General features: G+C 44.2%; 2 protein-coding genes across 5 annotated transcripts in view; one reads left to right on the plus strand and one right to left on the minus strand.

The window, feature by feature from the left end:
• The window catches only part of ZBTB26 (zinc finger and BTB domain containing 26), a 90,860-nt gene extending 88,284 nt beyond the window's left edge, over nt 1-2,576 (minus strand). The window contains exon 1 of one of the 4 annotated variants that reach the window (XM_085612348.1): nt 2,533-2,576. In XM_085612348.1, the coding sequence (XP_085468474.1) occupies nt 2,533-2,546 (14 nt within the window). In that variant the 5' untranslated portion in view covers nt 2,547-2,576. Of the gene's footprint in view, nt 1-2,159; nt 2,297-2,370 lie in introns of those variants that run through there. The other 3 variants (XM_085612357.1, XM_085612371.1, XM_085612365.1) reach the window with 3 other exon arrangements.
• Nucleotides 2,577-2,936: 360 nt separating this feature from the next.
• Nucleotides 2,937-26,379, plus strand: part of ZBTB6 (zinc finger and BTB domain containing 6) — a 50,260-nt gene continuing 26,817 nt past the window's right edge. The window contains exon 1 of the mRNA XM_085612381.1: nt 2,937-3,158. The gene's annotated coding sequence lies outside the window, so the exon portion shown is untranslated. The remainder of the gene's footprint in view (nt 3,159-26,379) is intronic.

Genomic DNA, 26,379 nt, shown 5'->3' on the forward strand with positions numbered 1-26,379 from the left:
GGAGGTGGTGCATAGGGTAGAACTTTTATTTTTTATCCATCGTCCTGATCCAAGTGTGCACATTCTGCAACCTGCCCTCCCATTTTTGCAAATACGCATTTGGCATGATCACACGGTTTACCTTTTGGTCCGTTATGGCTGCCAACCCAAAAAATGTATATTCCTCATATGCGAATCTATAAGTGTAAGGCACTGGGTTTGATTAAAACAGTACTTTTAAATAGCTGTAATTGACAATATGTGTAGACATACAACACTGCGAAAAACAATCTTGCAATACATCAGTAAATAAATTCATCCTTCTAGCCTTGTTTGACATAACACAGCAGTCATTTCTGCATTCAGGTAAACCATATAATGAAAGCAATAGAGCATAAAAATATGGCATCTGCATTGGATGCAAACTGCAGTGCTGGGAGACTGCGCAAAGCAAATAAAAAATGTAGTGGCAGCATTTGCCTTACATATAAAAAAAGGAAGATGAATCACGGCGCACACCGGGTACACAATGCTCTGAAAGAGCACACCGACAACAGTGCACCCACTGCACGACATCATCGCAGTGTGCACTTGAATTACAATGTACAGCAAAATACTAGTGACAGGGCACAAGTCCTAAAAAAAGAAGTGGGTGGACTAACCTAGTTAGGCAGTATGCAAGTGATATCACGGCGCACTATATCACACATGGCATCACAGGAATTGACAGCATAGAAAGTGGCATCACAAGCTACGACTTTACATTAAGTGGAATCACAAGAAGTGACATCAGATCTAAAGCCATCATATATGTGTTTAGCAGGTCTATCATGTGTATGTTTGAGCGCACTGCGAGGATAATAGCACAGTGAGCTATGGAAGAGGATTTGTGACTTATACACCTTGCAATCCCCTAGTTTTATGTAACACATCCTATACGTTCATTTACAAACTTATATAATTTATTGTACATGTAATATACACGTGTTGATATAAAGCGCTCCGACACCCTGCATTGGGATGAGTAGGGCTATAAGAAAACAAAATGGTACTTAAATTAGTTCAACGCCAAATTGTATTTATATAGAGCTTACTACATCAGTAAGCTCTAAATAAATGCAATTTGCTGTGTGTAAATACTGGGAAAGACCAACACATCTGACATTCTTACAGTGCATGCATATCTCCTAAACAGAGACTGAACAAAGTGAAAAGCTGCTTCTCTTAAGTTTGTGTGAAGTGCTAACAAGGTGTGAGCCTTTGTTTCCCCTCTGTTTCATTTGCATCAGATGTGAGGCTCCTGACTGCTCCCAGCCAAGAGACTCAAGGCCTGATAACCCCTCAAACTGGGCCCAGCAGGAGTCTTAAATAAGAAATCCGCATCCACGTTGTTGCAGGTGGAAAGAAGACAACGTGCAGGCGCTGCTGCAAGTGTCCCGTTGTTTGGAAACAACACCGGGGCGAGTTCAGCACATTATTCAGTGGAGCCCAAATTCTTGGCAGGTTGGACGGCGTTCACCTTGAGAAAATAGTGGGTGGACGCCGTCCACCCGCTTGTACCCCCGACTCGTGCCCCGACTAGCAATGCGCACAGACACGTAACCCCAGCATGGCAAAACGACAGTAGCAAACAACTAATTGTGCCCGTCTGCAGACTTTGTAGATGTTGTACCTGGAACTGCACAGGCAGAGCGAAGAAGATCAGCTGTGTAACGTACAAAGACAATACCTAGGCCGCGGCTGTAGCACAGATCGGTCACCATGCAAATGCACGGTATCCCCACCGAGTGCATGTAGCAAATGTAAAACAATGGTAATGTACAAACTTTGCCCTGCAGACGTACGTTATAGTACGTTGAATGTTTATATGCATTATAGCCACAACAAAAACTCAAGATGCAGAGGTCTGTCAGGGCTCACCGACAACAGCTGCACGGTATTGGTGCTGCAACTGACATTAGATATATAGTTCACACACACTGTAAACGCACAATTACTGTAAAGAAAACAAATACAGGTTTTGCCCGAAACACAAACCGCGCAAGCATACAGTCAGCCAACGTAAACACTGTCACAACGCCGCTTGGTCAGATGCAGAATCATAACAACACACAAAGAGTAGCCTAGTACGGCACATCCAGTCGCTGCTCCTCACTGAAATTAGCAGCTCTCTCGCATACCTTATTACGAACGTGAGTGTAATGAGCGTCTGATAAGCTGCACGGATGCACAATGTTGACTCACGGGCAGGTAAACTGCCCTGGTGCCTTCACACTAATGAACCTACAGGGTCCTTACAACTGCCCTGCTGGCCTTCTCACAGAGAATCACTACCCCGGACTGACATCCCGAACCAAGTCATTTGGCCATCAGCTGCCGTGCAAACCCTACCTTCCCAGCACCCGCGGCCTGCGGTGACGGTACAAGAAGCTGGTGAAAGGGCACGGCTACAAATACCAAACCCTAAGTGACACAAACCACCTAGCCCAGAGATACAATTTCCATTTGGTGAATTAGAGAAGCCTTGTCCTGGAACTATCGCGAGACCTTTACCTGCGCTTTGGCATCGCGGGAAGAATGCTAAAGACGTCATCAACAATGACTGGACCTAGACCGAACATGCTAACAATCATACGCTTAAAAGGGCAAAGAGGACGGCCATGTTAGAAGTTGAAACTGTTGTATGGGGTCGACACACTTTCCCTTGAATATGGTCAATTTTCCCGTACGCGAGCTGTAAGGTCAATGAATGGGAACCATTAGTACAAGCAAGATAGGGACAATATATAATTATGCAACTTAACGGCGAGATACATTCATTTATGCTGTTAACTATTTCCAATTTGCATTTTTAGTAATCAAACGAGTAGCTATTTGCAAGTCTATTTTGTTAGGTGGGCGGGGGTTGTTTCGGGCTCTTCTTTTGTAGGGAGTTCGGCCTTTTTTTTGGTTTTGGCCTGAGCCGAACTAATTCTTCTTGGTTAATGAGATCTCGCATTGCAGGAGAGGGACGAGCACAAATGGAATGCAAGCCTGGTGGTGGATTGAACACACTATATACAGAGGAAGAGGCTTTTGGTGTTATAATTGGTTGCAGGAGTAGCAAACAAAGGCTGTTTCACCCTTTCTCGGCGGAGCGAGGCTTCAGAACCAATTGGGCAAAACCGGCTGCTTAAAAGGTACCAATACAACAAGGCGGGGGGCCTGGGACAGCGGCAGGTTGGTAGACATTAGCATCCCGGAAAAACAAAAGGTCCAGTTATCAGATCAGGTTTCTTAACGAGCAGTGTTTGGGATTACCACCTGACCGGATTCTTTACCAACCGTATTGTCATGCGAACAGTGGCTAAAAAAAAAGGAAAATATTCACAATCCTTGATTTCCGGAGAAGTAAGTTCCCACTAGGTGGTTATAGTACTCTTATAACTTTGTTGATCGACAAACCCCCTGTTAAGAAAGAGATCTCGTCGTGGTATAATTTGATCTTGGAGGAGATGGATGGGGTATTTTTGTTACCTGATGAGCTTTGGGGGCCAGATATAAGCAATACCAACTTGCAAGAGCTATGGGGTACATCATGTAGTATGATGTGGGATGTTGTGAAACCGGCGTGGTTGCGCAGGAACCACCTTTATACTATTCACAGAGCGTACTACTCTCCCCTTCGCCTCTCTAAATTTACTCAGGGGAATATGGTGGTGTGTGCTAGGTGTGGTCTCTTGGCTGCCTCGGATATCCACATGTTTTACGAGTGCCCTTTTTTGTCGCAGTTCTGGGAAGCTATTTGCAAGATTCTGTCGTCCTCAGTGGACTTCAACATAATATTAGATCCTCAGTTAGTGATCTTCGGAATTTTAGAGGGGGTCTCCACATTGGCGAAAAAGTTAGTCTTCTATGCTATACTACTTGCTAGAAGGGAGATATGCAAGAAGTGGAAGGACTCTTCACCTCCTTCTGTCAATGAATGGTTTGCTTCTGCCTTGCAAGTCTCCAAGCTGGACTTGGCCAGAATAGGGAATCCTGATAAAAGATCTTTTTGGCGCCTCTTGAAATGGGATCATTGAGAGACTGGGCTTTTTTTTTTTTCCCCCAGGTCCAATGATTAAGCCATCTATCCCATTTCTGGGTATAAGCAATGCCTTGATACTTTTTTCAGTATTCTGGCGGATTTTCAAAACCCTTCGTAAGGTTACGCTATGCTGATCGCCGGTATGTCAAGCACTATTGCTATGGGACGAGGTCCTCGCTCCTTGTTTTGTCCCTTCCAGTTGGCATGTACTGAGGTAGCATATCGCTTGTTAACCTATCGATCGCGCATATAGAACCTTGGTGGCGTATGAGGACAAAAAAAAAAAAAATCCTTGTTTTCCTTTGCTCACTTTGGTACTGGATTCAAGCTAGCTTGGCTGATGAGGGGTGTTACCCTGAAACCGGTCCCAGGATTCTTGTTTCCGTTCCTGGGAAGACCTGGCTTGGTAGTTCGGCTGGACTGTTCCCATAAGGTACAGGGTCAAAACGGATTTGCATATGGTTGGTGAAGTGAGCTAAAGAACAATGATGGATTCAACACAGATCTGTGACGGGGGTGAGTGTCTGAAAAGTTTCAGCGCTCCATCATCTCGTTGTGTTTGCTGATTTGTAAGGGCCACAGAGCGAAAGGCAACTCACTTTTACTGCATGGAGTAACTCTTAGCTTAAGGAAGTACAAGATTACTGTATACTGATCCTAGAGTCAACTTTTGAATTAGCGTACCTGCAGGTGACTGAGGAATATTATTTTCCTACAGATATCACGGTTGCTGCAAGACACACGGTTCGCGCCTTTCAGCAGCTCGCTGATATCTGGTATGAATTTTAAGTGCCTAGTCAGATAAAACTTGATTACTATGAAAGTGCATGCTAGTGTCCAAAATTATTGTGTCACAGGACTAATATTCTTATATTGCCCACACACAAAAAATGAGTAGGAGGTTTGTGAGGTCAGACAAAGGATTTTTTAAATGTACAGGCTGTGAATTAAAATGTGGTCCGGGACCAGGTTCATAACACAACTACAGCCAGGGTATTTAGGAGAAGATCGGACTAAATGTGCCTGTTCTTATGCAGGTAAGCTGTCTACTAAGAAAGGGAGGAACAGTTTATTTCTTAAATGAAGAATGTAAAAACGTAATTCTATTACAGGACCAGAGGCATCGGATTATGCTTTCTCTTTCTATTTATTGCTTCTCTCAGCAGCCAATGAAAACGTTTTTAATATGTAAATAAACGACATTTCCCATGATGCCTAATAGCACATCACATCTTGAAAGACCCTATAAGAGCCACCATAACCGGAAATCCTCCTCTTTCTTTGCTTCTCACGCAGAAAGTTAAGTGCCATCAGAGTTTCATGTGTTTAAAATTGTTAATTAGTGCTTATGCTGACTTTGCTATAATTTATGTGCATTGGTGATCATAGCGCGACCACATTGTATTGTATTGGCAAGGACGCGCGCTAATGTTATAAGCGTCTTCGCCTAATTTAACTGTGCCGCGTTGTGTGGTAATCCTTGACTTCTCTCTAGCATACGCGTGATCGTGCTGCAGCTCTTTATCCCGCTGCGGCGGTCGCTGCAGAGCGATCGTCGCTTCTGACTCCAAAACGCTGTGCAAGTCTCCTGGGTTGCAGCGGTGACTCGCGCTGTTGCAAGCAGCCCGAGTGGGCTTTTATTTCATTCCCCATTGTCAAAAAATGTACCACACTGACGTCGGCAGTTATTTGACCTTGTTTGCAACGCTACAGGCTTCCTTTATTGCCGGTGCGTTTTGCTGAGAGCCTTTACTACCGATCGTCGTGCGTAGCTCAATTGGACTCCTTTTCAGTAGGATTGGGCTATGCATGACGTATTCGACCCAGTAATTACTCCAGAGCTCATTTTGCTCGGAGTTTTTTTTAGACAAGCGACCCTGCTTACGCCGGAGGTGGCTGCAATAGTGATCTGGCCTTTGAGTGTGCACACACTCTCTGGTATTTGTTCTCTTGGCTCTCCCTACGCCCTGTGGGCTGCAAGAACATTCATACAGCTTTGCTGAGGAGCAAGGTACTTTGTTGTGGGTTGGCTCCCCCTTACTCCTCTTCTGCACATGACATTTAAATCCTGCTCTACCATGGAGCACTGGGTCAGATATGAGGATGATAACCTGTATGAGGAGGAAGTTACTACCCCTTCCCTGGAAGATATCGTGGAGGCGCAGGACGCTACTGTCTAAGAGTCAGTGAATAAGGCCGTGGAGAAGGCAGTCCCTGGGTCTCTGCAGCAAGCGCTGGCTGCTGCGTTGAAGCCGATAAGTAAGCAATTAGAGCGATTTGCCAAGCATCATGGCTTTACTACCCCAGTTGAACCAGCTCAGGACACCTCGGTCGGTGGACAGCAGTCCAAGTCTTGGCCACATGCTGACACTTTCTCTTCTTTGCCTCCTTCTGGTAAGATGAAACGCCATGACACTAATACGGACACAGGCACTGATACCACAGGGACTGACACCCCTGATGAGGCTCCCCCGAAAAAAAAAGTTAGGAAAACTAAGCACGTGGAGCAAGACCTGTCACAAACGATGTCTACTCCGTTCACCTTCAACCCTGCAGACATAGTCCACCCTGGGTCTTCGGACTGGGCTCCTGCGCCTGAAGTCGCAGTGTACTTATATGATAACCTACGGCGGAGTTTTGACAAAGAGGTGCGCAATAGATTGCGTTCTGAATATCCCAGGCCGGATATTCCGGACAAGGTTGCAGAGACCCCGGACATAGACGCAAGCTTACTTACCTTCCTCAAGAAGTTCGCTAAGGACCCGAAGAAAGGTATTGATCGGGCCTGATGTGGCTGTCAGGACAAACTCCAGGACGTGGCAGGCCCTCTCGCCAAGATTCTAGAAATGGCCCTGGAGGAGCAAAGCTCGGGCACTGCGGTGGACCCGGATGTTCTGGCTGGTTGGACCCAGCGGGCCATATGCCTCCTTGGCAACGCAAATTGCGCCCTATCGACAGAATGCCGCAAGTCGCTCCTCATGCGAATGGACTCCAACCTCACTAAATTGGCGGCCGCAGAACCGGGGCCCCTGGCTGAAGGTAATCTCTTTGGAGAACGCTTTGTCAAGGATGTCTCCAAATACGTGGGCACGTTAACCACGCTGGATAAAGCCCAATCTGGCATCAAACGAGTCTTCCAGGCTGGCCTTTTTCAACGGGCCGGGCGAGGCATTGGGCGCTCGCCAGGCCGTCAGTTTTCCCAAGGTCCTCATCAAGGAGACTACGGAAGGGGCCTCGGAGAGTGGGATTCCACTCGCGGAGGAACCTTCTACCCCACCAGACAACGCTTCAACCAATGGCGTTTCCACAGAGGTGGCCACCGTGGAGGCTTCCAAGCCCCAGACTCTGCAGGTAAGTGCCCTCAACAGTTTTCTGATGCCTTTGGGGGGTCGCACTCAGTTTTTCTATCATAACTGGTTTTGAATCTCTCAGGATGCGTGGATCTTGCAGACAATTCAAGGGTTCCACTTTGATTTCTATCAGACTCCATATCGGGTCAACAGACCCAGACAGCTTTATTTTTCCCAACTAGAATGTGATTTTATCGATTCAGAACTAGAAGAATTGCTGCAGAAACACGCGATAGCATATTGCAACGAGGGCCCTCGCGATTTCTGCAGCAATATTTTCTTGGTGCAGAAGAAGGGTGGAGGTCACAGGTTAGTTTTGAATTTGAAGGAGTTAAATCAGTTTATGACCTACAAGCATTTCAAGATGGAGGGTATCCGTCTTTTGGCGGATCTTCTCAAAGAAGGAGACTGGATGGTCCGGCTGGTCCTGAAGGACGCCTATCTGTCATTACCTATCTTTCCTGCTCACCGCCGCTTCCTCCAATTCCAATGGCGGAACCAGTGGTTCGAGTACTTGGTCCTTCCTTTCGGGCTCTTCTCAGCACCATGGTGCTTCACCTACGAGAGCAGGGCATTCGCATGATAGTTTATCTAGACGACATACTCATCATGGCGCAATCTCCCACACTAGCTGTTCTGCATCTGAAACTAACCATAGCTACTTTGCAAAATCTAGGGTTCGTGATCAACAAAGTCAAATCAGCTCTTGTTTCCTCGCAAACTATGGACTTTCTTGGATTCGTCATAGATACTCAGTTGAGTCTTCCTCGCTCCAAACTGAAAATCATCAGGAAGGCGCTCACTGTGCTGCTATCCAAACAGACAGTCTCACTCCGAGTAATTGCCAGGATTGTGGGTCTTCTGGCCTCATCCATACAAGCAATATTTCCGGGCCCTCTTCATTATCGAGCCCTTCAAAGGTTAAAAATACGTCATCTTCAGAAGGGTCTTTCTTACCCAGATGTTGTTCCCCTCTCTCCGGAAGCAAGGGAAGAGATACAGTGGCGGTTAAGCCACGTAGCGGCGTGGAACGGCATGGCCATTTTCAGTTCTCAACCGGAGGTAGTTATAGAATCCGACGCCAGCCGTTGGGGCTGGGGCGCGCGTTGCGGAGATATCTTCACATGCGGGCAATGGTCCCTGCGCAAACTCGATCTTCACTTCAACTGTCTGGAACTCTTAGCGGGATCGTTCGCGATCCGGACTCTGTCTCTCATGTTGCATCCTTCTTTGGATGGACAACATCTCGGCGGTACGGTACATCAACAAACTGGGAGGCACGAGGTCCTCCCTGCTTGCGTAAATAGCGAAGGATTTCTGGCACTACTGTCTGAAACATCAGATATCGGTGATTGCCGAGTATATTCCGGGACAGTCAAACATTGTAGTGGACTGGAAATCCCGGCACCTCAGGGATTACAGCGATTTGCAACTCCAACCCCAGATAGTCCAATGGTTGCAAGCGATCTGGGGCAGTTGCGAAATCGACCTATTTGCGTCCAGACTGAATCGACAGATGGAGAAGTTCTTCAGCTGGAGACCGGATCCGTTAGCTCTGGCGACGGATGCGTTTTCACAGGACTGGTCCAAGGGCCTGAATTATGCCTTTCCCCCGTTCATATTGATTCCCAGGGTGACCACCCAGGTGTCTCGTCACCTGGCAGAAGTGATTTTAGTGACACCCATGTGGAAGTCACAGCCTTGGTTCCCAATATTATTGGAGATGAGCTGCGTCTTCCCCAGGATGATCCCATCATTCACGACAACGCTCCAGGGCCCTCATGGAGAAATGAACCCGATGATGTTGGCGGGTCAGTTGTCTCTGATGGACTGGAGACTTTCAGGCAAAGATGGCAAATGCCGGGACTTTCGGACACAGCTACGTCCTTCATCAACCAAGCTTGGGCACCTTCTACCAAAAAACGATATTCTTCAGCCTGGAAAGGCTAGGTTCGTTGGTGCGTGAAACAACATGCGGATCCCATGGGGGAAGAGTTACCCCAGGTTGTAAATTTTCTGTTGGAAAAAGCCTCAGAGGGTTTGGCATACCGTTCAGTTAACAACTTTCGCTCGGCTATTTCAGCAGGCCATTCCCAGGTAGACGGCAAACCAATAGGTATGCATCCGGTAATTTGCAAATTATTAAAAGGTATTAGGGTAGGGAATCCTCCTAAACCTAAGTATTCCTCGCTGTGGGATGTTTCTCTAGTTCTTTCCTTATTTGACAACTGGACACATAATGACATGTTGACGCGGAAACAACTATTGTGTAAGTTAGCTATGGTTTTATGCCTATCCGCCTGTCGGCGGTCTTACGACGTGAAAGCTCTGGATATTACAGGTAGAGTATTTACTCAGGAAGGAGTTTCCTTTAACATTACAGCCAGAACAAAAACTTTGTCAAGAAGTGTTGAGCATCATGCTTTCCCTAGTGATACAAAACTATGTGTAGTTCAATGTCTAAAAGCTTATGAACAATGTACAAGACCTATACGACCTGATGGTGTGGTTCAATTGTTAATTGCTCTGCAAAAGCCTTATAAGCCAGTCTCTTCGGCTACTATAGCCAGATGGTTAAAATATATCATGAAAGAGGCGGGTATTGATACCCAAGTGTACGGTGCGCATTCTGTGCGTGGAGCTATGGCCTTCGAAAACATTTATGTTGGGTTCTACTGTTCAAGATATGCGTCCTGCTGACTGGTCTTCTGAATCAACTTTTAAACAGTATTATTATAAACCGGTGGGTGATATAACTTCTGTGGTATTTGATAAGCGTTAAACTGGCATAATCCGAAGGCTCTGGTCCTGTAATAGAATAAAAAATTAGCTAGCATTCACGCCAAGAATTTTCAGTTCTATTAAGGACACGGAGGCGAGGATTATCCCACCCGGTTGTATTACAGAAATGTAATGTTTCCCACCCGTATGTATTTATATTCTGTCTAAGCAGAAGTTACAGGTCTTTCCTGTGTTTCATTAATTCCAGGTTCTGAGAAGAAGATGGATTAAGAGTACTTCTGGCTAAGAAGACGTCACTTTCCAGTTGCTTTGGTTCTTCTACGTTGGAGGAGGTTATTTGGACTTACGTTATTGTTGTTGGACTTTTGCTGTTCGAACAAAGAAAGAGGAGGATTGCACAGCGTTTTGGAGTCAGGAGCGACGATCGCTCTGCAGCGCCCGCCACAGCAGGATAAAGAGCTGCAGCGCGATCACACGTATGCTAGAGAGAAGTCCAGGATTACCACACAAAGCGGCACAGTTAAATTAAGCGAAGATGCTTAAAACAGTAGCGTGCCTCCTAGCCAGCACAATACAATGTGGTCCCGCGATCCGCTATGATCACCAATGCGCATAAATTATAGCAAAGTCAGTGTAAGCCGTAATTAACAATTTTAAACACATGAAACTCTGATGGCACTTAACTTTCTGCGTGAGCAGCAAAGAAAGAGGAGGATTTCCGGTTATGGTGGCTCTTATAGGGTCTTTCAGGATGTGATGTGCTATTAGGCATCATGGGAAATGTAGTTTATTTACATATTTAAGACGTTTTCAATGGCTGCTGTGAGTTGCAATAAATAGAAAGAGAAAGCATAATCCTCGCCTCTGTGTCCTTAATAGAATTGAAAATTACTTGGCGCGAATGCAAATTTTTTATTCTTGAAGGCTTTGGGTTTTTATGCAGAAGGAAGGTGTACAATTTTAAAATGTTCTTTTTCTCTTTTGTAATAAAATGTTCAGTCTAGATGGCGATTTTTATCTAAAGCAGTGCTTGCCAAACGTCTTAGAACCACGACCCAATTTTTAGAATGACAAACTTTTGCAACTCACCTAGCTTTATTGGACATTAATGTAACTAAAGCATGGTGTGGTAGCGCACTGTCATTTACAAATGGCTCATTTTCTTTTGAAATGCCACTACATTTTTACAGACAAAGTTTTACTGATAAAACTATATTGAACATAAATGAATGTGTGGAAATTGGGTTTCAGTGACTGTCATTTGTTCATGAACAAGTAAACTGTTTTGATTTGTTTTGATTCTATTAAAAGCTTTGTTTCTGCCACACTTAAGAATTACAAAAAATCAGCTTAATTTTTGCTTTCCTAACTCCTAAATGTATGCAGTGGATTTACAGGTATTTACGTTGTGTTGTTACAAAAAAATGACATCCTACAGCCTTTCCTCTCACATTCCATCAGGGGTGTGGAATTTACTAAAATATTTACTTCTCTATGGGGCAGGTTGCTTCATAAATGTACTTGCCCTGTAACAAAATCCACTTTCCCTTCGGTGCCATGTAGTGACAAATTAGGGCGGCAATCTCATTTTGTAAGAGCTCTGATATTGTCTCTCTGATTATGCCAGGGCTCATACCATAGTAGGGTTTGAATAATAACAGTTCCCTTAATTTGCCACCTTTCCGCAGATCTACATACTGGGTTTGAAGGTAGTGGTAAACAATAGTTCCAGGATTGGAATGCCCATTTGGGTCTCTGCAAACCCACTAAGGTGCATTTTGTAAGGGTTTTCACCTGCTCTTCTATAATCTTTTCCCAAAATGAGAGAGAGGTTGGAAATCTACTCCTGACAATGGCAGATGTAAAACTTCTTCCAGGGTTAGGAAAAAAGTGGATGAAGGGAAAGTGAACATGCAAACGCTCAACAGATTTTCGCATGAGCAAATCTGCACATGCGTGTTTGCTCCTGCTAAAATGAAGTTCACAAATATTCCTAAGACTATGATTTCTTGACCTACTTCTGTGAATTCATGTGACTTCATGAAAGCTGTAAATCTGCACTAATGCAAGGACATATACCTTGGGTGCACTTTTGAGATTTCTTTAATAACTGGGCCCCAAATTAGGTCTGGCGTTAATCAAGACCTTTTGTGTTTATTAAAATCCTATCTGTCTATCGGCTGGTTTCACTATCCATGATAACGTTCTGCTCTTTTACAAGGAGCATATTGGCGCGCAAAGTTTTGTTCAGTGCCAGGAACTAATGTGGCACTGTGTGCTTTTTGAGACCAAACATTTTTTTTTTGCCAATGCTTGTTATAATGATGAGGGCCTGACAGCTCCTTCACCAAAAAGATTTTACAAAAAACATGTCCAAACAAGAGACACATTGACAAAACCAAAAGGCTTACCACCAGTTTCAGACCTACTGACTTTGCCAATGTGCGTTTATTTTTATGTTTCCCATAATTTTGTTGAAACTGGTTCCACCGATTTCTCCATTATGAATATTTTTGGAAAATACTGGCATGCATCAACACATTTTATAAATGATGCTGAAAAGAAATCTAACCTACAATTTAACAATAGTTTAGAACATTTTTTTTATTTTCCCAGTTGAATTTTGTTTTATGAACATTTTATTTGAACACAAAGAATCATCCAGTTTGCATTCAAGTTTCTTCAAATATTTGCATCTAATCAGAGAGCATTTTGGGAGCATTATACATATTCTCATACTGCTAAGCTTTGAAAACGGGTGTACACATGCTTCTACTGGAACTTCTGTCAGTAGTGCAGTCCGAGATTACAATATTTCCTTACAACGCTCACCCTAATTATAAAGGCTTTGCATTAATGAACCGTTAATACAAGTTTGAACAGCATTAACATAGGAACACAAAAATTACCTTAACTGCAGTCAATGCCCATCCCTGATACATAATGTGGTACTGTAGACTGGCAGCCAAGGGGTCTCCTGTAGACTGGCAGCCAAGGGGTCTGTGCTGCAGGGGGTTGGGCCTACTTGTCCCAAGGACAAAATACACATGAAAACCTGTTGTCCTTGACCCCAAACAATATGTCCTGGGCATCGGGCTATAGGAATTCTAAAGCCCTGCTCCCCGTACTCCAGCAAGACTGTCTCATAAGTCACTTTATTTTTCTTTATTTGACTACAAAGTGGGAGGCATTTGTAAACACCAATCTTCATGTTAAAAATAAGGTTTACAGCAATTGCATTGTTGTTAGCCAAAAAGGAAATTGCAATTAACTGGGAGGCCCGGCAACGCCCCACAAAAGAGGCCTGGCTGCGCTGCATGGCAAACTGTGATATGCAGACTGAGACCTAGGCTACCTTGCAACCCTTCCCATAGCCCGTCCTAAGGATATCTGGCACATATACCGTACATATTTAATCACTTTGCAGCACGATTCCACTGCCGCCTCCCCAGTATCTGCAACCGTACAGGGTGGGGCTCTACCCTCCCCCTTCCACAAAACGTAACTAGCGAAACCTTATGAGCAACATATACATATGTTTCTTATGACTGCACCGTCTAGCTTGCTGCAATTTCAGCCTTTATCCTTTAAACATTCCAATGATAGCTTTGAGAAACACTTCCTGTGAGCGCTTATGCGACTATTCTCTCTTATCCTAGCCATGCTCCTCCTGAACCCCCACTTTTTTCCCCTCTTTCTCGTTGTAGTGTTCTATATTATCTTTTATATCGAGAGCCTTTCCTCCACTGTCTTCCATAATGTGGGAACGTTGATCACACAAATTGCTATTTTGAGGATGTCTTTCCATGTAGCCATTTATAACCATTTTTTCAATGTACACCAGCTATGAATGCAGCCTGGCTCAATGCTCCCCCCATGTTCCCCTTGTACTGCGGATATTAGGCTATTCTAAAAGGCTCTGTATGTTTGTATTCTTTATAAATAATAAAAAATTCAAATAAAAAAAAGAACATACGAATGAGGGGAACAGAGTAGAGATACAGAAACACAGACTGTTCCTACTATACTGGATGATATTGCATTTAATTACTGATACAGTCTGAACTGTGAATACCTTCACACTCAATACTAGGCTGAACTTCCATGTGAATTGAACTTGAGTGCCCAATAGTAAAAACCTTGTATTATGCACCCTGTTGGAGACCGCTAGAGCACAGCTAGGCTTCCCAAATACAGCTAAATAAATCTACGTACTATTACTGACACGCCCTCTTGTATGGCTCCAGGTCTGAATGGATTTCCATTAGAATTCCTCGAGAAGTACGCTTTGTTGCTACTGCCACACCTAAAGGGCTCTATTTAAACCTGCTCAGCCCTTGACAAACCTCTTAATGAGTGCCCCTCCTATTGATCAGTATCACTGCTAAACGTTGCAGCAAACCTCTTTGCCAAAGTCCTAGGATCTAGACTGACTAAGGTGATTTGTTTCTTAGTTCACCGTGATCAGAATGGCTTCATACCATGGCGGAACTCTTGGCATTGTCTTCAGCATATCCAGGTGGACTGGTGTGCACAATTTAAGTATGGGGTACGACAGCTGTACTGTCAGTGAACTTTGAAAAAGCATTTGATATAATCTATTGGCCTTTCATGCATTGGGTGCTTGAGAGGATGGCCTTCTGCCCTTTTTAGGTCTCGCCTAGGTAGCGCTCATGCGCTGCACTAGGAGGGCCTTTAGCCATCGGTCTGCTCATTTTGAAGCACAGTCGTGCTTGTGGCGGCATCCACCTTGCGGGAGCGAGCAGCGGCGCGCGTGCTAATTGGCCGGTGCTCGCTCCCGCAAGGCGGATGCCGCCACAAGCACGACTGTGCTGGAAAACAGCTGCTGCTTGTTCCAGCATTAGTTATTCACAGTCATTAAGCACAGCGCGGGCTGCGTCGGGTAATTAGCGCGATCGGTTTCACTTTCACGGCCGCGTCGATTTATGCCGGTTGTTTAATGTCAATGAATTCCTTAACTACCGCCTCAAAACTTGTAAGTAGTGTTCCTCCTCCTAGTCTTCCCTCGAGTCCTTGTTATTTTAATGCGGCTTTTCAGTAGAGAAGGACAAAAATAACTTCCCGTGGTTTGACCAGAGATAACATTATAAATAACTTCCATGAATAACTTCTTTCCTGAATACAAAAAAAGTTACTGACATAATGTTCGTTTTTGATATTAAAAGTGGCGGATAAGGAGGCTGGTGGGGTTACGGTCTGCCATGGAGGGGCTACAGATGCGGCCGATTTGACTCGTGTTTTTAAAGCCTGCGCATGCGTGAGCGCTGGCGAGAAACTTCTCTTCCCCTCTCCGGTCAGCAGGTCACTGACTTGGCCTCTCGGTGATCTGGGGAGCCCAGCAGTTGGTAGTGCAGGTCAATAGGGGGCAGCATGCCTATGGTCTTGTAGTGTGTTTAGTAGGGGTGTCTCTGAGAGGGTGAATGCTATTCTTCCATGGCCTGGATCAGTCACCGCAGCGTACCGTGCTTCTCAAATGCTGGGGGCCAACCTCCGTTGGGGCACACACTGCTAGAGAGTGCGCGTGACATTTGTACTGGGGAGAATCTTTCACCGTGGCTTCTGTATGGCAGCGAGTTCCACCGGTGAGATCTCAGTCAGTGTAAGCTTCTTATAAGATTTTATCGAACCACTCCCTTATATTGGATCATAGTGTGAAGGCGCAGAACTGCATTTATTCGTTTAAGCATTAGTGTAACTGTAACCCACTTCTGCCATATTTTCTTGCTCTTGGTAACATTGTGCACGTGGAGATGCTTCTGCATCTTGGCTTCTGAGGTATGAAAACTGAGAAGATCTTGCTTAGCCAAAACTGTTTACATATTTGCTGTTCGAAGGCCATCCTTTCTGTTACCATGATTTCTGATAGGGACCTGCTAGCTCTTACTGTAACAAAACAGATATGTAACCAAACTCGGCACTTGTTTGTCTTAAAGCATGAATTTGTGTCTTGCTCTCTGTATATTGGCATGCACCACTAACTGTTGCTAGGGGAAACTCTGGCAACTTAAACCTCTGATTCACAGGTTATTAAATGAATGCTTATTTTGTAAATAAATGTCCTGTTTGCACAATTTCCACTTGGGTTTGGTGTAATCTGCCCTTCTGCACCAATGTGTGTATGAGTTCAAATGAACTTCTTGTTTGTCCACATTTTTGGCTGCGTTCTTCTTTCTTTTAGTGAATAAAGGTTTTTGTTTTTTTTGTTGCAACATTTAATGAGTTGATTAGTTTATTTTACAAAGACATTTCCTTGGAAACATGAACTCATTAATAACTTATATTCACCACGAATTGTGCACACCGTGTATTTCCTAAATCCCCAACAGTATTGTAGCAAGGATTCCAAGAGCCCTGGTGCAAGCATAAAAGAAGGCCTCTTTGACTGCTGTTAGGGTAGTAAACTATCACAAGTATCAGGTGTGCATGGCCCCTCTGCGCTCTGGGGCCCGGTGCACTGCACCTGCTGTGCCAAAGTTAGCTACGCACCTGATCCCCAATGTATTTCGGGCTATAATACTGAGCTCTTCGTCAGGGACCCGCTGGTCAGTGCGGCACACCGAACACTTAAACGAGAAAGTCCTCAGATTAAAGGAAACGGACACCGCACAAAAAGAAGTAAAAGGCTCAGTGCTGTGAAAATAATGCATAACTGAATCTTTTGCAAACAAACCCTTCCAGACTCATTTGGCATGTCAGCAGATTTTCCTTGATAATAGGGCAAAGATTTAAGTAACCCCCATCATACAAAGTACAGTGTAAGCCGAAGGCTCGCAAACGACACAGGCCAATTCAGCAACCTAAACATTTTAACTTGATATTGGCATCACCTTTTCAGGATGACTTGTTTTTTTCAACATGTGCACTCTTGTTTCCCTAAAGCCATTCCTTGTATATTAGCCACCTTCAAACTAATTTATGGCTTGCCCCACAGTACTCCAGTCTCAAGTTGCCCTAGGTCAGTTTTAAATAGTAGGTATAGATGTGGTTTTCTCTCTGTATTCATTACTGTACTTCTGAGCACTTTTGAATGTAAAATGCAACACTATAAATTGTAGAATGCTAGTTATATCTCGGAACTAAATACACCAGTTATTCCTATCATGATACCCACCCCCTTAGAATCGATGGGGTCACCGGACCATGTTACATGAACCAGACTCGTTTATTCTAACTACGCCAACTATTGCAAACTCCACTAAGAATATTAAGAGTCAAACTTTCCAGCATAGCTAATTCTTGGAATTATTCAATTTTTAATGGAACAATATATTTGAGTGTTCTTTTACCTTCAGTTTGGGGTGAAGTATGGAACATTATTGTTGTGTTATGTTATTTTATGTTATGGAGGATTTATCAAGCGCACGTTCACCGAAAGGTCTCTTGGCGCTAAAGTAGATACTTCCGCTATGATAGAAAATGAACTAAAGGCTTGTCTAAACAAATTGGTTTTCTAGTGGTTCCTAGATCTCTTCTAGTTTATTTATAGCTCTTATTTCAAGAGCGGGGGAGTTCCATGTTTGTGGAGCAATCACCGAGGACCTAGTTCCTCCTGGCCTCTTTCTTTTACTTCTAGGAACAATCAACAAGTTCAGATTGGCTGATCTGAGATGACGATTTGGAATATAAGGCTGAAATCTGGTAGAAATGAAGGCTTGGCGTTTTCTATGAAGAGATTTGAAAATCATACAGCCCATATTAAAGATGATTCTCTGGGCTACCGGGATCCAATCTAGCTTTTACAACAGTTCTTTAAATCCAGTGCTTAATTTGTAAAAGATGTGCCAGGCCCAAAGATTTGATCAGAAGCTCAAGGTTGGCGCTATCAAATGTCAGTGTGACAAAAACCACAGCTGCGCAGTCTTGAGTCCACCTCATGCCTCTTTAATCAATCCACCAGCAGACAAACCTGCCCCTTTATCTCACTCCTACAGGTTCACACACTTTACATTTTTTTCGTTGTATTCATCTTTCTCTTACTCCTTCGTTCCCCCTTGTGTCTTCTCAACTCTTTCTCCTGGTCTGATGAACTAAAATAAGGACCCTTTCCCAAACGTGAGAGCCCGTCCGCCCCACCTGCAACCACCGGTTCAAATTAAGCACTCGCAAAATAATTCCATTTACTAGCTCCTTATCTCACGACAATATTTTTAAGTGTTGTGCATGAAGGGATACCTCAACTTCTCCTAGAAATGGTTTCAATATATATTGTCAACAGTAATTAAATCAGTTACTTGATTTGAGAGAATCATCATCAAAATCTCAGTTCATAAATGATAAGAGTGATTTCTTTTTGCAGATGCTTTTAAAAGTCCCAATGGAACACTCAGATTTCGTCAATCTATCAGTAGGATATAGTATTCAAATACACTTTAAATTCCCTACATTTACCTACTATTTTTAGGAAGAGTTAAAAACGAATAATTTTGAATCGTAGAAAGTGCTGCCCCGAGGGTGCAGCCCAGGGAAAAAAGCATTGGCATAGCCAATAGGTCTTGCTTTTGGGACCTTATAAGTATTTAGTTATGCAGCACAATATCCTTGGTGCAACAACATCAACTGTTGAATGGCAAAACACTTATAAGGTCCCAAAGGCGAGACCTATTAACTATGCCAATGCTTGTTTCCTAAGATATGTAGCAGTAATATACACAGCCTCCAGGACACACGTGATGGGAAAGGGTACAGCATTTATCAAGTAAGGCACTCTCCAAAGTTGCCTACTATCAATTTTGATTGTGCTCCTGGCAGAGAGGGTGCGTCGTGATGCGCAGTTGACGGGCTTACAGTGGAGTGGCGGGTTTGAAGACAGGGTGTCTCTTCACATGGACCACCTGCTACTTGATGCCCAGCAGCCTAATAACTTTATTTCATATGATTCAAATGCAGATTTAAGGGTGTTCCTTGGAACGTAGGGTGAACTGGGACAGGTCAGTATATATGCAAGTGGGAGGAAGACCGCCAACAGGGTTGGAAGGTGTCCGTTTGCGCATAGCAGAAGGCCATTTTGAGTACCTGGATTTATCCCCGTCATGTCTCTACCTTCCCTGCTTAACGACAAAAGAAAAGCATTATTATAGAAATCTGGTTTGTATATAACTTTGGTAGTCAAAACCAGGGCTTTACACTTGTACTTTCTAAACCGCTTTATGCTCTATGCGTCTACATTAAGACATACTCCGCCAATTAACAAGCGGACACCCACTTTTTGCTGGTCTGATCCCTGGGATGGTTGTTAATGTTTATTCTGTTCTTAATTTTAAGGCTAGAATTCAGTTGCCTCTAGAGCGTTCCTCCAACTCCTCCTGTTACTCACAGTTCGCTAACTCAGTCAACCACTAAATCAGGCTCAACAACTGTTATCTGGATGGAGGAAATGCTCAGCTCACCAGCACCCAAGTGAGCGAACATGCTATATGCGTTTCTGTGGGCTTTAACAAATTCTAAGCTTTAACCACACTGCAGAATGCTTGCAACCCCTTGCATGGAATTTATTCCCGTGTAATATGCAATTCTGGGGTAGTACCCAGTAGTAAATCCAGCAGTTTGCAATTGTAACGCAGTACAACAAGCAAAATGGCCGAGTGAATCGAGCCCAATATGATTTGAAACTTTGGGAAGAGTCAGACGGGTCATTCGGGAATAATGTGAATTAATTATTTGCATAAATATCACTGAAGTTTACTTTTTTCTTGCTTGTTCCTTGAGTATCAATCCCATTTTTTACTCCTAGTTATTATTTAGGAAAAATACATTTCTAGTCCCAGAATGAGATTAAATTAGTAGTCAAAACAGGTTTTGGTGTCCTTAGAATCTCAATGGTGCAAAGCCACAGAATCGTTATACAGAACATCTCTAAAGATAAAGAAGAAAATACTGTTTAGCTTTAGCAAAAGAACAAAAGAGAAATGGTTATGAAAAATACTTTGTTGTGTCCAAAACGAATCGATTTTGGAAATATTACTACTCAGCTTTACATTTATGTGTTGCTAGAAAGTAGAAAGCTGCTAGAAAGTGCAAAGCAAAAATTTAAATCCAATCATTAGGGACTTACATCTTGCCTCCTATCTTTCGAGGCTTCTTATTGGTTCCTGTGCGTGCCACTCACCTTTCCTCCATTTCTATTGGCTGTAGTATATTTTCCTGCATTTACCAATGTATGTGCCTCATCTGCTTCTTTTATCCGTTTCTTGCCGCCGAAATACTGTTAACATCTGCTTTGGTGGAACTATATTTTCATAAAGATTTGACTTTTACTTTTGCAGCATATTTATATAACAATTTATCACCCTGAGAGATTAAGTGACTTGCACAGAATCACAGGATGTTACCCGGTGCCACTGAGAATCGTACCTGGATCCCCAGCACTACAGTCAGCAGCTCTGCCGCTGCGCCACACCCTTTCCCTTGTTATCTGTCAGGGAGATCTTTCCTTCTACCAGACAATGATTGATGAAAACAACTCTTTATTCATTACATAGGCGAAACCAATGCATTACCAATGCTTGTTATTTCTGATCATGATGCAAGGGACCGGGACCAGTCTTGGACTTCAATAATGCCGTCTCTTCCAGATAGCCCAGGTGTACCTAGGAGCCAAGAAAACGAGTAGGTAGGGTTGGTACATATTTTAAAATTCTTTTCCTATGCACTCTATTTTTTTGCTGTGGTATTACCTATGTACTGCAGATACATCAGAAATGTCCTGCTTTGTCCCACCAAGCTGTGCTTTGATTGCATAGCCTCTCTTTGCAAAAGCAGAAAGTTAACACACTAGCTGTGCAAGTGGGCTGGGATGGTCACAAAATCTCGATTTTTTTGTATGGTAATAAGGATATGAAATGCGGAAATATTTTGAAATATTGCATGTTAAATGAGGCATTTTTTAACCTTCTACAAGGTCTGACCTAGAACTCTGAATAGAACGGTTGTTTATCACCTAGAGCATTTCGGCACAGACTAGTTATTTAAATTGCTTGTTCCACATTAAATCACCAGGTGCACAGTCAAGCACTAAAACGAGCATTTTCCCTCATAGACATGTCTTGAGCCATTTTCATTACCCATAGCAGATCTGCATTGCATTGCATTGCGTTGCAACATTTATAATTTATAACTCCATTTTGAGTTTTAAGGCAAGGCCAATTTTCTCGTTAATACAAAGTCTCTTTATTTTTAGGTCTCGTGAGCCAAAGGCTCTAAGAGACATTTTATATCTGGCATTTTCAAAGTGCTGCCGTGGCCTAAAGCTACAGTGCACGTGAACGTGCACGCGCGCAGCGCCATGTGTCTTTCCTTCGTAGCGATCGTGATCACTTTCACTTTCGCGGGCTCCTCTGTTGCTGGCATTCCCCCCTCCCCTCTCGTTTGTTTATTTTCTCTGGCTGCACGCATAGCCTGTTCCCACCTTCGCTCCGCCGGGCTTGTTTGTTTTCCTTTCACTGCCGTGTCACTTTCAGTGAAAGCCCCTCCCACTCCCTCCTCGTCAGCTTCATGTTTTTTTCCAGCGGCGGGCTTGTCTTGTTCAGCTTCTTTTGCGGTCTTTGGCGCCTTTTCCCTCTTTATTTCATAAACACGGCGCCCTTACCAAGTCTACTGTGAGAGTAGTTTGTCCCACAATCTGTTCTCATTTTTAATTTTGATGAATGCGGTAAACTGAACTACATCCCAAGGGCCCGCCATCCAGCAAAAACCATGAGGTAATCGAATTCAGAAAATAAACCCCCCATTCTATCCAACCTTACTCGGAACTGCGGCCTCAAAGGCCCCTACAACGGAGCCTGTTTGTATTTATTTATCTTCAGCTGAGGCCTTGTGTCACCGAGGGCTGGCAGGAAATGAGAGTTTAACATAAGGAGTAGTAACTGGAGAACATCATGCGCTCGCGCTACAAACGCCAATGCCCCCGCCTTCCTGAACATGGACTAAACCTGGAGAATGAGACACGTCTTTTAGATGATGGAGTTTGGCAGGAACCAAAGCCAGAGGTGGGTGGTGTAATTTTTGGGATCTCAATTTACAGCTCTGCCATGCCCCTGAATCCTGGAACAGGGCACTCTGTGTTGTTGCAGTGTATAGCGCTGTCCCTGCACTAAATGAGTCCACTCTATCAGAATGATGTAACCCCCTGTGTACGATGCGCCCAGGACCTAAACCCACCGTGCTAACCTCGATGCTTCTAGTGCTGATCATTGGCGTTGTTCTTTGAGTGTGCTTGAAAATGCTGAACCTCATCCACCGACATGAGCCCTTGTTTTTAGATCTGGCCATGTGTGTGATTGGCTCTCAAAAGCATCCACCTGTCCTGCTCTTCACACGCTGTGCACATTGACGTTAGTGACAGGTGTATAACGTGTACGGTAGCCTCCCGGTGCCGTGTACCGCAGAGTGGTGCCTCCTAGTGTGTGTGCCTCCTGGCGTTGGCTGTGCGTGTGTGTGAGCATGCTGTGGGCTGTGTACACTGTGTGTTACTCCACATTGTTGGCTGTCCGTGTGTGTGAGCACGCTGCCTGGACTGTGTGTCACTGTAGATTTGTGGCTGTCAGTGCGTGTGTGCATGCTGTGGGGTGTGTATACTGAGCGTCACTGCACATTATTGGCTGTCCGTGCGTGTGAGCAGGTTGTGGGCTGTCTGGACTGTGTGTTACTTCACACTGTTGGCTGTCTGTGTGTGTGAGTAGGCTGTGGGTTGTGCACACTGTGCATCATTCACTGCACATTGTTGGCAGTCTGGGCGTGAGAGCAGGTTGTGGGCTGTCTGGACTGTCTGGACTGTGTGTTACTGTACATTGTTGGTTGTCAGTGCTTGTAAGCAGTCTGTGGGTTGTCTGGACTGCATGTTCTTCACATTTTTGGTTTCCTTCAGCTGAATTACCGCAAAAAAACGATTTTTCTGGCCTGTGCGCTGCTGTAGGATCTTGGCATTTTGACTGTGTCTGATTGCACACTTGGGTGTGTGATTGCAGGCTTGGATTCACCAGCCATGTAGCACCGAACATTCTTGGCTTTGTGTATGTTGCTGCAAGATCTGTGCTATTGGGATCTTTTGTTACTGCACGTTTGTGGCTGTCCGGTGCCTCTTGATTAGTTCTTACACATAATACATGCAGGGGCCCAAAGCTTCCTTTAAGAGCTCGTGACTGCTCCGCCACATGCCCAGACTGCCTAGATTCGTTGCGCTTTCTGGCCTTCATCTCACTACTGCAGTTTCTCTTGCACCCCCTCTGTCACCCCTTTTCACTGGAATGGTTGTTGGCGCCCATCACCTGTAAACACCAGCAGTACTTCAGCACTGGGTGTGTTACTACAGGTTCAGGTGGGATCACTGTGTGACTGCTTGGCTGTGGGAGTCTCCAGGCCAGCCCCAGGGAGCGACCAGACTTGTAGGAAGTTACGTACATGCTGCATGTACCTATGCAGGACAGTGTTCATGCAGTTAGTGCCCTGTTAGGCGGCGGCAATGCTGTGGGAAGAGGGCAGAACTGGGGTGGGGTCTATCAATGTCGATGAAAGTGGCACATTGCCAGATGGTTTTTTTCTGCCACGCTTCTGTTCGTGAACATGCTATTAAGGTAGAAATAAATGATTAGTTGGTTAGAAAGAATGATGAGTCTACTTCTGACACTAACACTTTGCAAAGTGAACTGTACTCTGGCTGTGGAAGTTGGAACCAAATAGAAATGGTGTAAAGGAGAGGTTGGAGCATCGCTTGTATGTCAATATATTGTTGCCATACAAATAGTGCCCTAAAATTTTTTTACAAAAATATTGTCCCATTAGGTGGAAATTTTCTGTTATAAATTCTAATGTGGTGATATTTTGGTACCTGGTACCATATTTATATGTCTGACAAGGATATTGTGGCAACACACTGGATCGTCAGAGGTCCCGTGTGTTGGTAGCTTTAATGTAGACACTGGACACTGAAATTGGAGGCAGGACTCTGACAGATGGTTGAGATGGAACACTTTGGGTGGCAATGGTCTACACAGGGATGGAATAGTCCTAATGAGAATTGTGTGGTGGGTCCCTGTTGTAACCCGTGCATTAGTCATTCACTTTCCTTGTGTAAGTAGTGGTGTTTCCTTGCACACATGTCTGAATCCTACTGTCATAATCTCCCATCGCATTTGGCGATGCAGCACGCGCAACAAAATTAGTTTAATTTATTTATATGTTTACTTACCTCTAATCAGCCGCAATCCGTAGTTTACTCCCCCCCCCCCCACCCCCTCGCCCCTCCCCCGCCCCACATCAGCGCCCGGCAGCACTGCCACCACGGGCCGCTACTGTCAGCCATTCCAGTGCTTTGCCTCTCACACAGATCTCCCCCAATCTCTGGATTAGGGTTGCATGAGAGATGATATCTCCAGGAGAGCCAGGATAGCCGAGTTCCCCTGGTTTAAAGCAAGCCTGCTTGTGTCAGCAGCCTGCACAAAGGCTGTCTCCGTGCTATAAGATGCACGGCAACCTGACTGGTAGGGCTCTAATAGGAATAGGTTTATAAAACGAGACAAGTTGTTGGTTGACCAGGGTATCTGTTACTTTTCCAAGAAAGTGAAGCAATGATATGGGTCTGTAATTGACCAAATCAGTAAGGTCGGCCGTAGGTGTTTTGAGACTCGGTTTGCCATTGCAGCTTTCCATTTAGTCATAAGCACTTCCAAATTTAGAGAGAGGTTACACAGGTCCTTTATTAGACCGAGAATTATTGGGGCAGAGCTATAATGCTCTGATCCACGACCGGAACCTGCGCCTAAGGCTGTTGTTAACGAGCGCGCTGCCAGTAGGACGTGTTTTGGTGTGGTACAAACTGTGTTGACTGGTGCGCACTGCCGCATTGAGGAGGGGTGATTTCTAGGAGTGAAACAGAACTAAGAACTGGCATTTAATTATGCTTTCGCGCACATGGGACTATTGCCTAAAGGAGTGCAGCATTCTGTGTTACGAGTACAGCGAGGGCATTATTGATAGGAGCACATTGTTTTACAGTGACTTTCCACGCGTTGGAAACCGAGTCTATAGCCATACTGACTCCCCAAGTTCCTTTATTTTTACAATTACGTTTACTTTTGCTAAAAAATACCAAACAAACATTTCTAAAGAAAGAATCCTTATGTATGTTGGTTCTATGTCGCAACAAACATAAACTAATGAATACAAAGCAAAAAAACAATACCATTCACAAAACAAATTGCTTTAACTTACACAAAGGCGAGACCTATTGCATTTCCAATGCTTGTTTAGATTGCATGCAATCCGAAACTGCAAAACTGTAAAAATATTATTTGCACGTGAGACATTTCTATATATTGCCATATAGGTACTTTTGATTAGAAGTGGAATCGGGCAAATATTCTATCCCCTGAAAGGCTAACACTAGACCACTGCTTCAGCAAGAACAGCTGAACCACTCAGTGACTGGAAGCATAAAGTAATGGCTGGCTGCAATGTAGGGAAAGTTTGAGATGTTTAGGCCTCATTCAAAGGCCGCAGTAACCTCAGGAGCACAGCTAGGTGAGTAAGTATGCAGTATAAGTAATGCAGACATCGAAAAGGAGATTCTGCAGCTGCAGGAGAGGATGTGTTCTGTGTTCACCCTTCAAGTTTAGCTCAGAGTATTAAGTACAAAAGCAGAATGATATCCATTTTGGATGCCCCCTGTGAGGAAAGTTTGCCAGACAGTAGACGTGTATTGCCTGCTTTCCTGAGGCTGGAGGGTGGAGACCAAGACATTGAAGTGAGGTGGATATAGGGCTACTTTCAGCCATTCTGTTAGCAAGGTGCTGCTAGTTTCTTCCTGAGCACTGCTGTTTTGTAGATTTCAGGGGTGAGTGGGGAGACTGCACTTTATGCTGTACAAAGTGGAGATGGAGACGTTTCTAAGCCTGGCCTGCCCTTTGTCGGTTCCTAATTGCTCCAGAAATGTTAATGACAGTTGAGTACAGGGACCTCAAACTTAAAAGCGTCAATATTGTGCTGGAAACCCCACATTTATTGCTTGTATGACAAACGGGAAGAACATACGCATGAATAAACACACAATAGGTCATACTGAACATTTCTAACAAGAGCAATACTCTAAAACGTTTTGCAGGTAAACCTTCATTCATACCCGAAGGAATTCAAGAGATTTAGGTTTGCTATAGATGGGGCACACAATGTTCCTAATTGTTTGTATGTTTGGGAAGCATAGCAAGGGTGACGAAGTGTGGGTGGGGG

Source organism: Triturus cristatus, chromosome 1_2, assembly GCF_964204655.1.
Source record: "Triturus cristatus chromosome 1_2, aTriCri1.1, whole genome shotgun sequence".
Classification (NCBI taxonomy): domain Eukaryota; kingdom Metazoa; phylum Chordata; class Amphibia; order Caudata; family Salamandridae; genus Triturus; species Triturus cristatus.